This window comes from Ascidiella aspersa, chromosome 4 (assembly GCF_963924565.1).
Source record: "Ascidiella aspersa chromosome 4, kaAscAspe10.2, whole genome shotgun sequence".
NCBI classification, from domain to species: Eukaryota; Metazoa; Chordata; class Ascidiacea; order Phlebobranchia; family Ascidiidae; genus Ascidiella; species Ascidiella aspersa.
In genome coordinates, this window is record NC_139450.1 from 27032525 (window position 1) to 27047467 (window position 14943).

Below are 14943 nucleotides of genomic sequence, written 5' to 3' on the forward strand. Positions count from 1 at the left end.
CCTCAGTAATTTCCAATTAGGGTTTACTTTATTTCTACAGCAGTGCTTTTTGTGGTTCGTTATTCTAATTGATTCGCTATATTACTTTATAGTTTTGGGAAAAGTCTGATAGTTGCTTCCAGGAATAGTGGCACTAAGAGCCATTTTTTAGCCAAGTATTTTTGAACACAATTGTAACATGACGAACAAAGTGCGTGATCGTCCAAATTTGAAACTTTTCAATATATTTAAAGAAGGACTCAAGTTTTGCGTGTTGTATCCAGTTAGCACTTACACGTAAATACGATATGGCCAGGGGCGCCCGCAGAAAATTTACCAGGGGGGGGCAATCAGGGGCGTAACCGGAAAATCAAAAAGTTGGTCTGAATTTTTAACTGAGGGAATTCCCCTACTTTTCGTCTGACGTTAGTGAATAATGACGTCATAAAACAGTGGCAGTATGACGTCATAGAATGGTGATTGCAAGCCGTGATAAAAAAACTCAGAAACAGCCAAATACGTCCAGCAAAAGCGAGCACGTGCGTCGTCGAAAATCCTGTCAGGCGCCAGCTGCGAAATCACAGTTTTCAATCGTTAACTTCAGGCGAAAAAATAAACCAAGACCGTAAAGTATGTGTGATTAATTGTAGTAGAATCATACATAATTGGACTATCAGAAGCGCAGTTTTCAAGTTCCATGAACGGAACTAGCGCTAAATTACAAGCATGCCTTTAACCACGTGCAATACTAAAGTCAAAAACGAACAAAAAACGATAATATTACTTACAAAAAGGGGGGTAAGAACTCCCACCCCCCCTAGATACGCCACTGGGGTCAATGGATAGTGTATGCCCCCCTTGCCCCCCCCCCCCTCCCCGTGCGGGCACCCATGGATATGACACAGCTGTTTCCTCATATATCGGTATCCTGTTTTTTACCACGTAACTCTATTACGTCGTTTGTGATAAATTATAAAAACAAATCACATCATATTTGAAATTTTCCAATATAGTTACAGTATTGCCTCGAAACAAGAACTTGACATATTTGAAGTAAGGTAAAACATGTGCTTTTCTTTAAGTTATACGTAGGTTATAATGGCTAGACTCTTTTCGTTGACTAATTCCTTAGGCCGCTTTCTTTAGTTTTGCACAGGTAAAAAAGTTCCTGACTACAATTGTATTTTGTTGTTTACTAAATTATGTCAGGAATAACAGGAAGTTTTAGATTCCAATACAAACAACCCGGATAGTACGTAACACAGCGATGGCTTCGACTGGTTTGATTCTTACTTTCTATTTGTTAAAACAACTTAAAACTTGATTTGTTGTGCAATTTGTTACATTCGGTCTTAGGTAATGCAGAAAAGCCTCGTAAAATCTTCTCAAAGCTATCAAAAAACAAAAACTGCCTAATTGTGACAAGCGCCTTGGGCGACCTAATAAATCTGTTAAAAGTAACAAAGAACAACAATTCCTGACGCTTCTAAACGCTAACATTAGAATAATATAAAGGGGTTACCTCCCTTGCTCGGATTTCGATATACACGTGCAAGTAATGATAATAAAGCTATTGACTCACAGCTATAATAGGAAGTTGATGTTTTGGTTTAACATCGGGTCATCACCAAGCACAGAAGATAATGAATGCTTTCACAGCACGGTTTATTGTGCGTTCAAGCTTCAAAACACAAACCTATTTGCATAGCAAAATCTAAACATGTAATGTAATCTTTTAATTTACATAATACTTACCTATAGGGAATTGTTATCTTTGACATTTTATTTTAACCAATACCGCGATTATTTGCGCAAGTTTTTAGATCCACTCCGCTACGAAACAACCTCATAACTACATGCTGCAAATAGATGAAATTGATATTTTCAAAGCCATTTTTTCACATAAAAGCGTCAGTATTTGCTTCAGCGTTAGGAAATTCAGTTTCCTCTAGTTATTAACCATTTCTTGATAAATATACATTTGGGATTAAAATAGTTGTATCGCAAACCAAGAATAAATTTCCTATATTAACCAGATATCAGATCGGCACCGATACCACCCCAGTATCAAACGAGTATCAATAGTACAACTTCAATATTATCGTTATAAAATCTTAATTGTGCGTCGTCACCCTTTTCGCTTTTTGTATTGTTCGTTGGTAATCGAACTTTTATCTTGTTTTACTCTTGGTGGTGCTGAACATGATGTGGCTGCACAAACAAATCTAACACAATGTTAACGATGTAATCGTCGTTCATTTACAAAGTGTTTGGGAATGTTAGTCATTAGTGTTAGTCAAGGAAAGAACTTTAATAACCTTTTAAGACATCCATTTCGTCGATAGCTTGGTCACAGTCAATGAGTTTAAATAAAACACCGGAAGAATTTAGAAAAATTAACCTAATATATTTGCTGTTCTATATAATAACCTAGGTAAACCATTTCTTTGCGAAAGAAAGCAATATTGCATTCCACATGCTTAACACAGTTTAAAGTTTGCGATAAACATAGAGTTGAGTTAGCAAATCGTCAACATTTGCCAAGTGAAGAAACTCCTTGACTTTAACCAGCTCGAGCACTTTGTCTGTTATCCATTCATCCGCCATCTCCTGCAACTCGCCAATGTAGATGTCATCTCCGGCGTGTCTGTTCCTCAGGTTGAAGATCAGGAATCCTCCGCGTTTCACAACCTTCAGCATTCCCTGTGCAAACAATAAGGGACTTTGTAGATTTATATGTAGCCTACTTATATGTGTTCTCGGTATCAAGGCAGTGTGGCTCTGTCAAAACCAGATTATTTATTCATACTTTATATATATACATATATATATATATATATATATGTATATATTATATATGTGTCCCACGATCTTTGCCGGTAATCAATAGAAAGCTTTTTCATACATTAAGTAGCTTTACTTTTCCACCATCACCTATTTATATCCAAATGTAATCTTGAAGCAGATAAAAGCATAAACAGCAGTCTTGCAACTTATCACTTTGCAAAAGTTCACTTTATTCATGTTATATTTAACCCTATTAGGATAAATAAAAAAACTATTAAAGTAGGAAATTTTGCACGGCAATTTTGACATTTCAAGGAATATGTGGTGAGCGAGGGATGTTAGACAATATCGGTTCGGAGCCCGATGCTAAGTAGCGGTTTCGGTATTCGTCCGATATCAGAGTGGTATCGGTGCCTATCCGATATCGAATTGATATTGTAATTTAAACCATAATTTGACATTATATGCAGTGATCGAAAAGTTAAAATCTATCATAAAGTAAAAGGTTAACAAGCGGAGTTAACTAACGTTTTACCAAATTGGACTTATAATCACGATCCGCTCCGAGTTTTATATTTTTCGCTTGTTTGAGTTGAGTAATGACTTCATTTGTTATCGCATAGGATCGCTCTATATTCATTGTGAAGCATTGCTATGGCGTCCGCTACCAAAGCATATATAGAAGGGATTAAGTTTCACCCAACTGATCAGAACTTGACAACTTTGACATCAGTGAGATTTTAAAATTTTGTTTTCGTTTTTGGTCCCCTAACTTTTGCCTTATTATATACTCGCTTGATGATACACAAAAATTATAAAAGTTTAAAGCTTACTTTGTAAAAGGGCCTATGTTAAACAAAAGCAATTGTATCACTAAAAGATATCAAGTTTGACAAAATAGGTGCATATTTTTAGTTTTAATAATTCGTTTTTCTAGTTTAAGTCAAACATCGTTCCTTACCAGGGCCTTTGAAACTACTACACATCATTTTTGTAAAGAAAATATTTTATTTTTATTTTTTTGAAATAATTCAAAAATCATTGTGTTGTCCAAGTCAAGTCTATTCAACAAATAACAAAGTCCGAGTCAAAGTCACATCAGTTATCCTAGTTATGTCCAAGTCAATTTATTATAGATCAAGTCATCTTCAAGCCAATCACTAATATAAAAATAAAACTTTAAGCCAATTACATTTATAAAATCGTCTGATTCTAAACAATGACATCACTAAAAAAATAGCAATAAGACAACATGTGGCAATCTAATAGGTTCAGTGCAAAATCAAGATAAATAATCCCATTTTTACAAAAATATTAAATAAAACAACTTGATTTTAATCCAAGTCATGAGATCTAATGACTCAAGTTCAAGTCAAATCATTTGTTCGAATAATGAAAGACACACACAAACATATGTGTTTAATAACATCTGTGATCTAGCCCCTCGGAATTTGCTTTATGACCAACGATTACGGCTTCCGTATCAATAGTACACCGAAAAGCAATCGCAGACTCGACGAATCTGTCGATCTATGATGCAAGCAGAGCAAGCCAGAAAAACAACTGGCCTGCAGTGAGGTTCGAACTCACGACCTCCGGTCAAGCCGGGACCGTCGCTCTACCAACTGAGCTATCCAACTGAGCTTTGTTCGAATACTTTTAAGTCAAGTCAAGCCAAAACAGTGACTTAAATCGAGTCATCGAGTGAAAGCATTACATATTCCTGATAGCACGCCCGTAGCCTATTATGGTAGAGGACCACAAAATTGCATATTAATTTTAAAATGTTTTGGAATTCTTGATAACTGATTGTCATTTTTGGACTGACCTGAACCTAATTATTGTCAAGTCTTGTGAGGATATTTAATTTAGGTACGGTATGTAATCTACACAAGTTGGTTTCCGTTCCAAAAGTTAATGCAAGATCTACACACATACTTTAACGGATTGAACTGGCAGATGATTTGGAAACAAGGATCCAATGGAGGTTACAGCATCGTACGAATTCTCACGAAATGGAAGGTCTTCTTCTATCCAATGACAAGTAATAGTCCTTTGATGAAATATTGTTTAAATTAGGTGTTTGTGGGGAAACACAATAAGACCTAAACAGCAACAACAAAATCTATAAAACCATAGTATTAAGATCAACGACATAATAAAGTCAAAGACGCCGTAATATTCAAGATGGAAATCGTCTGAATAAGACGTAAATCTGCCGGATTCCGTTCCAAATTCATCGGATTGAGGCCTAAATGTTCAAAATAACCACTGAATGGCCGTCGGTCTGGCATCGTCCGTTTTGGTGTCGTCGTTTGGATGCCCTAGTTTCACTGGCGCCGTTAGGGCGCCGCTGTTTTAGCCCTTGATTTTGTTTCCATTTTTTTTTTCGAGGGGGACGAGGTTATTGGTGGGTAATGGGTTGGGCTAGAAAATGGGTTAAAAATTATTAGGGGAGTTAGTAATGTACTTGGGGGTAGAGTTTGGGGCTAACCATTTAGGTCTTATTCCGACGGGTTTAGGACTTATTCCGATTTAGACGGTACTACGACTATTAGCTTTTAGTCATCTTCTGTCTTATTCCTAACTGTGTATTAATTCGACGTTGATGTTGTTGTTATTTCAGTCTTATGGCTTGGGTCCATTTGTAGGTCACTGACAGGTGACAATATAAGATGACCATTTTTAATAATTAAACAAAAACATATACCGTAAATTCAGGTCTTTTTTACTTGCAACATAAAGCATTTCCATGTTTGCGTCCATAATGTCAATTGACCCCACAAAGTTTCCAATCTTACGCAGATAACATGCCACCGCTCCAGTTCCTGTAACCTTAATAGTTTAGGTAGATGTCGTATTATCGGTGTTAGGACAAAAACGAGTCAAAATTTCAAAAACCTTTACTCGATTCTTCAATCAAACACTTAGCCCTCGACTTTGCACGAAATTAAATAAGTTTTGCACCTTTCCATTGTTTCCCTAATTCGAATCTTGGATGTAAATATTGCTTTAAGAAGAACTCTGATATTATTTAAATTTTGGCAGAAAATTTTAACAAGGTTTATTACATGAATGCTAAGTAGGCTACGATGGATCTTGTTCTTCAACGTATCTTTCTATTATAAAAATCTAAGTGGCGCAATAATTCTCCTATTTTTTCTTATTGATTAAGTTGGGTGAAAGGATTTTTAGAAATGTCCTTATTCCAAAGACAATATTTATTTACTTTGCTGCCAACCTAAGTAATCCTAGACAATAAATTAAGGTAAAAACTATTTCGTCGTAGAAAACAAGGACTGACTATATTACCTGCCGCAACGTCCAAAATCGATCTCGCTTTGCAATTCTTGATGTGATTCAAACAGACGAGAGCAGCTTCTCGTTGTACACGAACGCCAAGGTCTATTGCTTCCTGATCAAAGTTTTCAGCACACGAGCTGTAGGCCGCTTGCACCCTTTCAACGGTGCTGGCGGTCACCTGGTTTTCGCAACTTTTAAATGCTTTCAAAGCTGCTCCGTTAGCGTTGCTTCCCATCCTCAGTAATTGCCAATTAGGGTTTACTTGATTTCTACAGCAGTGCTTTTTGTGGTTCGTTATTCTAATTGATTCGCTATATTACTTTATAGTTTTGGGAAAAGTCTGATAGTTGCTTCCAGGAATAAAGGCACTAAGAGCCATTTTTTAGCCAAGTATTTTTGAACACAATTGTAACATGACGAACAAAGTGCGTGATCGTCCAAATTTGAAACTTTTCAATATATTTAAAGAAGGACTCAAGTTTTGCGTGTTGTATCCAGTTAGCACTTACACGTGAATACGATATGGCCAGGGGCGCCCGCAGAAAATTTACCAGGGGGGGGCAATCAGGGGCGTAACCGGAAAATCAAAAAGGGGGTCTGAATTTTCAACTTAGGGAATTCCCCTACTTTTCGTCTGACGTTAGTGAATAATGACGTCATAAAACAGTGACAGTATGACGTCATAGAATGGTGATTGCAAGCTGTGATAAAAAAACTCAGAAACAGCCAAATACGTCCAGCAAAAGCGAGCACGTGCGTCGTCGAAAATCCTGTCAGGCGCCAGCTGCGAAATCACAGTTTTCAATCGTTAACTTCAGGCGAAAAAATAAACCAAGACCGTAAAGTATGTGTGATTAATTGTGGTAGAATCATACATAATTCGACTATCAGAAGCGCAGTTTTCAAGTTCCATGAACGGAACTAGCGCTAAATTACAAGCATGCCTTTAACCACGTGCAATACTAAACGAAGATCGTTTTTACCGGGTTTTATTATGCCACGATTAGCGCAACATCTGCGCCGAGCTGGGTGCCAAGTCAGCTAAATTACAAGCTGCGATTGAGGGGAAATAAGTTGTGTCCATTGCACAGCACGTGGTGTTAGTTATGCTTAAAGAGCATAATTTTGCGTTAACTATCATTACTTAAAATTGGAGGCTTTGAAACGCACACGACAGTCACCATTATACCTCCTTTTAAGAATCTGCTTCATTTAAACAAATGTCGATGTTACGCCAACATCGGATATTAGCGCAGAGACCGAACAGCGAGCAACATACTGCGTATAACTCGACGTTTTTTAGCGAGTATAAAAGAAAGAAGTTTGACTTAGCGTTGTCAATTGTCGAATACACACTTGCTAATCAGTCAACCTAAACCTAAACAAATAATGAAAGAGAAAAACTATCCAGCGTTTACAGTCGACCAAACTAAAGACGAAAAACGGCGTTTTGCGCTCGATTTTGGTTTCGCATTATATTAAGACGCGTGACCCAATTACTTAAACAACACGCCGCTTCGAACAGTTTGATAAACCATGTCAAAAACGAACAAAAAACGATAATATCACTTACAAAAAGGGGGTTAAGAACTCCCGCCCCCCTAGATATGCCACTGGGGTCAATGGATAGTGTATGCCCCCCCTTGCCCCCCCCGTGCGGGCGCCCATGGATATGACACAGCTGTTTCCTCATATATCGGTACCCTCTATTACTCTATTACGTCGTTTGTGATAAATTATAAAAACAAATCACATCATATTTGAAATTTCCAATATAGTTACAGTATTTTTGATAGGTTTTGTAATTTATTTTGGCGAACTTTGTCAAGCTATATACATATTTAGTTTGATGGCATCCAAGTCAGCAGTAGTGTTATGTGCTTAAAACAAGTTTAAACATTTTTGGTTGAACATTTGTTTCAACGCTTCAAATATTTTAGTAGACCCGAATTGGACTTCAGCCTCGAAATATGAACTTGACATATTTGAAGTAAGGTAAAACATGTGCTTTTCTTTAAGTTATACGTAGGTTATAATGGCTAGACTCTTTTCGTTGACTAATTCCTTAGGCCGCTTTCTTTAGTTTTTCACAGGTAAAAAAGTTCCTGACTACGATTGTATTTTGTTGTTTACTAAATTATGTCAGGAATAACAGGAAGTTTTAGATTGCAATACATACAACCCGGATAGCACGTAACACAGCGATGGCTTCGACTGGTTTGATTCTTACTTTCTATTTGTTAAAACAACTTAAAACTTGATTTGTTGTGCAATTTGTTACATTCGGTCTTAGGTAATGCAGAAAAGCCTCGTAAAATTTACTCAAAGCTATCAAAAAACAAAAACTGCCTAATTGTGACAAGCGCCTTGGGCGACCAAATAAATCTGTTAAAAGTAATAAAGAACAACAATTCCTGACGCTTCTAAACGCTAACATTAGAATAATATAAAGGGGTTACCTCCCTTGCTCGGATTTCGATATACACGTGCAAGTAATGATAATAAAGCTATTGACTCACAGCTATAATAGGAAGTTGATGTTTTGGTTTAACATCGGGTCATCACCAAGCACAGAAGATAATGAATGCTTTCACAGCACGGTTTATTGTGCGTTCAAGCTTCAAAACACAAACCTATTTGCATAGCAAAATCTAAACATGTAATGTAATCTTTTAATTTACATAATACTTATACCTATAGGGAATTGTGATCTTTGACATTTTATTTTAACCAATACCGCGATTATTTGCGCAAGTTTTTAGATCCACTCCGCTAAGAAACAACCTCATAACTACATGCTCCAAATAGATGAAATTGATATTTTCAAAGCCATTTTTTCACATAAAAGCGTCAGTATTTGCTTCAGTGTTAGGAAATTCAGTTTCCTCTAGTTATTAACCATTTCTTGATAAATATACATTTGGGATTAAAATAGTTGTATCGCAAACCAAGAATAAATTTCCTATATTAACCAGATATCAGATCGGCGCCGATACCACCCCAGTATCAAACGAGTATCAATAGTACAACTTCAATATTATCGTTATAAAATCTTAATTGTGCGTCGTCACCCTTTTCGCTTTTTGTATTGTTCGTTGGTAATCGAACTTTTATCTTGTTTTACCCTTGGTGGTGTTGAACATGATGTGGCTGCACAAACAAATCTGACACAATGTCAACGATGTAATCGTCGTTCATTTACAAAGTGTTTGGGAATGTTAGTCATTAGTGTTAGTCAAGGAAAGAACTTTAATAACCTTTTAAGACATCCATTTCGTCGATAGCTTGGTCACAGTCAATGAGTTTAAATAAAACACCGGAAGAATTTAGAAAAATTAACCTAATATATTTGCTGTTCTATATAATAACCTAGGTAAACCATTTCTTTGCGAAAGAAAGCAATATTGCATTCCACATGCTTAACACAGTTTAAAGTTTGCGATAAACATAGAGTTGAGTTAGCAAATCGTCAACATTTGCCAAGTGAAGAAACTCCTTGACTTCAACCAGCTCGAGCACTTTGTCTGTTATCCATTCATCCAACATCTCCTGCAACTCGCCAATGTAGATGTCATCTCCGGCGTGTCTGTTCCTCAGGTTAAAAATCAGGAATCCTCCGCGTTTCACAACCTTCAGCATTCCCTGTGCAAACAATAAGGGACTTTGTAGATTTATATGTAGCCTACTTATATGTGTTCTCGGTGTCAAGGCAGTGTGGCTCTGTCAAAACCAGATTATTTATTCATACTTTATATATATATATATATATATGTATATATTATATATGTGTCCCACGATCTTTGCCGGTAATCAATAGAAAGCTTTTTCATACATTAAGTAGCTTTACTTTTCCACCATCACCTATTTATATCCAAATGTAATCTTGAAGCAGATAAAAGCATAAACAGCAGTCTTGCAACTTATCACTTTGCAAAAGTTCACTTTATTCATGTTATATTTAACCCTATTAGGATAAATAAAAAAACTATTAAAGTAGGAAATTTTGCATGGCAATTTTGACATTTCAAGGAATATGTGGTGAGCGAGGGATGTTAGACAATATCGGTTCGGAGCCCGATGCTAAGTAGCGGTTTCGGTATTCGTCCGATATCAGAGTGGTATCGGTGCCTATCCGATATCGAATTGATATTGTAATTTAAACCATAATTTGACATTATATGCAGTGATTGAAAAGTTAAAATCTATCATAAAGTAAAAGGTTAACAAGCGGAGTTAACTGACGTTTTACCAAATTGGACTTATAATCACGATCCGCTCCGAGTTTTATATTTTTCGCTTGTTTGAGTTGAGTAATGACTTCATTTGTTATCGGATAGGATCGCTCTATATTCATTGTGAAGCATTGCTATGGCGTCCGCTACCAAAGCATATATAGAAGGGATTAAGTTTCACCCAACTGATCAGAACTTGACAACTTTGACATCAGTGAGATTTTAAAATTTTGTTTTCGTTTTTGGTCCCCTAACTTTTGCCTTATTATATACTCGCTTGATGATACACAAAAAATATAAAAGTTTAAAGCTTACTTTATAAAAGGGCCTATGTTAAACAAAAGCAATTGTATCACTAAAAGATATCAAGTTTGACAAAATAGGTGCATATTTTTAGTTTTAATAATTCGTTTTTCTAGTTTAAGTCAAACATCGTTCCTTACCAGGGCCTTTGAAACTACTACACATCATTTTTGTAAAGAAAATATTTTATTTTTATTTTTTTGAAATAATTTAAAAATCATTGTGTTGTCCAAGTCAAGTCTATTCAACAAATAACAAAGTCCGAGTCAAAGTCACATCAGTTGTCCTAGTTATGTCCAAGTCAATTTATTATAGATCAAGTCATCTTCAAGCCAATCACTAATATAAAAATAAAACTTTAAGCCAATTACATTTATAAAATCGTCTGATTCTAAACAATGACTTCACTAAAAAATAGCAATAAGACAACATGTGGCAATCTAATAGGTTTAGTGCAAAATCAAGATAAATAATCCCATTTTTACAAAAATATTAAATAAAAACACTTGATTTTATTCCAAGTCATGAGATCTAATGACTCAAGTTCAAGTCAAATCATTTGTTCGAATACTTTTAAGTCAAGTCAAGCCGAAACAGTGACTTAAATCGAGTCATCGAGTGAAAGCATTACATATTACTGATAGCACGCCCGTAGCCTATTATGGTAGAGGACCACAAAATTGCATATTAATTTTAAAATGTTTTGGAATTCTTGATAACTGATTGTCATTCTTGGACTGACCTGAACCTAATTATTGTCAAGTCTTGTGAGGATATTTAATTTAGGTACGGTATGTAAGTCTACACAAGTTGGTTTCCGTTCCAAAAGTTAATGCAAGATCTACACACATACTTTAACGGATTGCATTGGCAGATGATTTGGAAACAAGGATCCAATGGAGGTTACAGCATCATACGAATTCTCACGAAATGGAAGGTCTTCTTCTATCCAATGACAAGTAATAGTCCTTTGATGAAATATTGTTTAAATTAGATGTTTGTGGGGAAACACAATAAGACCTAAACAGCAACAACAAAATCTATAAAACCATAGTATTAAGATCAACGACATAATAAAGTCAAAGACGCCGTAATATTCAAGATGGAAATCGTCTGAATAAGACGTAAATCTGCCGGATTCCGTTCCAAATTCATCGGATTGAGGCCTAAATGTTCAAAATAACCACTGAAACTGTTCAAGTTAGAGGGTAGAGGGCGATCGGGGGCCGTCGGTCTGGCATCGTCCGTTTTGGTGTCGTCGTTTGGATGCCCTAGTTTTACCGGCGCCGTTAGGGCGCCGCTGTTTTAGCCCTTGATTTTGTTTCCATTTTTTTTTCGAGGGGGTCGAGGTTATTGGTGGGTAATGGGTTGGGCTAGAAAATGGGTTAAAAATGATTAGGGGAGTTAGTAATGTACTTGGGGGTAGAGTTTGGGGCTGACCATTTAGGTCTTCTTCCGACGGGTTTGGGACTTATTCCGATTTAGACGGCACTACGACTATTAGCTTTTAGTCATCTTCTGTCTTATTCCTAACTGTGTATTAATTCGACGTTGATGTTGTTGTTATTTCGGTCTTATGGCTTGGGTCCATTTGTAGGTCACTAACAGGTGACAATATAAGATGACCATTTTTAATAATTAAACAAAAACATATACCGTAAATTCAGGTCTTTTTTACTTGCAACATAAAGCATTTCCATGTTTGCGTCCATAATGTCAATTGACCCCACAAAGTTTCCAATCTTACGCAGATAACATGCCACCGCTCCAGTTCCTGTAACCTTAATAGTTTAGGTAGATGTCGTATTATCGGTGTTAGGACAAAAACGAGTCAAAATTTCAAAAACCTTTACTCGATTCTTCAATCAAACACTTAGCCCTCGACTTTGCACGAAATTAAATAAGTTTTGCACCTTTCCATTGTTTCCCTAATTCGAATCTTGGATGTAAATATTGCTTTAAGAAGAACTCTGATATTATTTAAATTTTGGCAGAAAATTTTAACAAGGTTTATTACATGAATGCTAAGTAGGCTACGATGGATCTTGTTCTTCAACGTATCTTTCTATTATAAAAATCTAAGTGGCGCAATAATTCTCCTATTTTTTCTTATTGATTAAGTTGGGTGAAAGGATTTTTAGAAATGTCCTTATTCCAAAGACAATATTTATTTACTTTGCTGCCAACCTAAGTAATCCTAGACAATAAATTAAGGTAAAAACTATTTCGTCGTAGAAAACAAGGACTGACTATATTACCTGCCGCAACGTCCAAAATCGAGCTCGCTTTGCAATTCTTGATGTGATTCAAACAGACGAGAGCAGCTTCTCGTTGTACACGAACGCCAAGGTCTATTGCTTCCTGATCAAAGTTTTCAGCACACGAGCTGTAGGCCGCTTGCACCCTTTCAACGGTGCTGGCGGTCACCTGGTTTTCGCAACTTTTAAATGCTTTCAAAGCTGCTCCGTTAGCGTTGCTTTCCATCCTCAGTAATTGCCAATTAGGGTTTACTTGATTTCTACAGCAGTGCTTTTTGTGGTTCGTTATTCTAATTGATTCGCTATATTACTTTATAGTTTTGGGAAAAGTCTGATAGTTGCTTCCAGGAATAAAGGCACTAAGAGCCATTTTTTAGCCAAGTATTTTTGAACACAATTGTAACATGACGAACAAAGTGCGTGATCGTCCAAATTTGAAACTTTTCAATATATTTAAAGAAGGACTCAAGTTTTGCGTGTTGTATCCAGTTAGCACTTACACGTGAATACGATATGGCCAGGGGCGCCCGCAGAAAATTTACCAGGGGGGGGCAATCAGGGGCGTAACCGGAAAATCAAAAAGGGGGTCTGAATTTTCAACTTAGGGAATTCCCCTACTTTTCGTCTGACGTTAGTGAATAATGACGTCATAAAACAGTGACAGTATGACGTCATAGAATGGTGATTGCAAGCTGTGATAAAAAAACTCAGAAACAGCCAAATACGTCCACCAAAAGCGAGCACGTGCGTCGTCGAAAATCCTGTCAGGCGCCAGCTGCGAAATCACAGTTTTCAATCGTTAACTTCAGGCGAAAAAATAAACCAAGACCGTAAAGTATGTGTGATTAATTGTGGTAGAATCATACATAATTCGACTATCAGAAGCGCAGTTTTCAAGTTCCATGAACGGAACTAGCGCTAAATTACAAGCATGCCTTTAACCACGTGCAATACTAAACGAAGATCGTTTTTACCGGGTTTTATTATGCCACGATTAGCGCAACATCTGCGCCGAGCTGGGTGCCAAGTCAGCTAAATTACAAGCTGCGATTGAGGGGAAATAAGTTGTGTCCATTGCACAGCACGTGGTGTTAGTTATGCTTAAAGAGCATAATTTTGCGTTAACTATCATTACTTAAAATTGGAGGCTTTGAAACGCACACGACAGTCACCATTATACCTCCTTTTAAGAATCTGCTTCATTTAAACAAATGTCGATGTTACGCCAACATCGGATATTAGCGCAGAGACCGAACAGCGAGCAACATACTGCGTATAACTCGACGTTTTTTAGCGAGTATAAAAGAAAGAAGTTTGACTTAGCGTTGTCAATTGTCGAATACACACTTGCTAATCAGTCAACCTAAACCTAAACAAATAATGAAAGAGAAAAACTATCCAGCGTTTACAGTCGACCAAACTAAAGACGAAAAACGGCGTTTTGCGCTCGATTTTGGTTTCGCATTATATTAAGACGCGTGACCCAATTACTTAAACAACACGCCGCTTCGAACAGTTTGATAAACCATGTCAAAAACGAACAAAAAACGATAATATCACTTACAAAAAGGGGGTTAAGAACTCCCGCCCCCCTAGATATGCCACTGGGGTCAATGGATAGTGTATGCCCCCCCTTGCCCCCCCCCCGTGCGGGCGCCCATGGATATGACACAGCTGTTTCCTCATATATCGGTATCCTGTTTTTTACCACGTAACTCTATTACGTCGTTTGTGATAAATTATAAAAACAAATCACATCATATTTGAAATTTCCAATATAGTTACAGTATTTTTGATAGGTTTTGTAATTTATTTTGGCGAACTTTGTCAAGCTATATACATATTTAGTTTGATGGCATCCAAGTCAGCAGTATAGTGTTATGTGGTTAAAACAAGTTTAAACATTTTTGGTTGAACATTTGTTTCAACGCTTCAAATATTTTAGTAGACCCGAATTGGACTTCAGCCTCGAAATATGAACTTGACATATTTGAAGTAAGGTAAAACATGTGCTTTTCTTTAAGTTATACGTAGGTTATAATAGCTAGACTCTTTTTGTTGACTAATTCTTTTGGCCGCTT

At 36.6% G+C, this 14943-nt stretch overlaps 2 protein-coding genes across 2 annotated transcripts; both read right to left on the bottom strand.

The window, feature by feature from the left end:
• Window positions 1–2469: 2469 nt before the first annotated feature.
• Window positions 2470–6304, bottom strand: LOC146157235 (methyltransferase-like protein 27). The gene is made up of 4 exons (XM_083388139.1): window positions 6079–6304; window positions 5477–5594; window positions 4705–4819; window positions 2470–2682 (listed from the first exon to the last, which is right to left on the bottom strand). Exons 1-4 carry the CDS (start codon window positions 6302–6304, stop codon window positions 2470–2472), a joined length of 672 nt encoding a protein of 223 aa, XP_083244265.1.
• Window positions 6305–9498: 3194 nt separating this feature from the next.
• LOC146157236 (methyltransferase-like protein 27) lies at window positions 9499–13088 on the bottom strand. Its single transcript, XM_083388140.1, has 4 exons — window positions 12863–13088; window positions 12261–12378; window positions 11458–11572; window positions 9499–9711 (listed from the first exon to the last, which is right to left on the bottom strand). The coding sequence occupies exons 1-4, from the start codon at window positions 13086–13088 to the stop codon at window positions 9499–9501; spliced, it is 672 nt and encodes a 223-aa protein (XP_083244266.1).
• Window positions 13089–14943: the final 1855 nt, after the last annotated feature.

Bases quoted from the DNA above. Each gene is read 5' to 3' on its own strand.
- LOC146157235 (XM_083388139.1), bottom strand. From the start codon at position 6,304: ATGGGAAGCAACGCTAACGGAGCAGCTTTGAAAGCATTTAAAAGTTGC. The intron at 4,820-5,476 runs GTATATGTTTTT...ATTTCATCAAAG, and splicing joins AAAAAAGACCTGAATTTACG to GACTATTACTTGTCATTGGA. The intron at 2,683-4,704 runs GTATGTGTGTAG...TTGTTTGCACAG, and splicing joins TGCCAGTTCAATCCGTTAAA to GGAATGCTGAAGGTTGTGAA.
- LOC146157236 (XM_083388140.1), bottom strand. From the start codon at position 13,088: ATGGAAAGCAACGCTAACGGAGCAGCTTTGAAAGCATTTAAAAGTTGC. The intron at 11,573-12,260 runs GTATATGTTTTT...ATTTCATCAAAG, and splicing joins AAAAAAGACCTGAATTTACG to GACTATTACTTGTCATTGGA. The intron at 9,712-11,457 runs GTATGTGTGTAG...TTGTTTGCACAG, and splicing joins TGCCAATGCAATCCGTTAAA to GGAATGCTGAAGGTTGTGAA.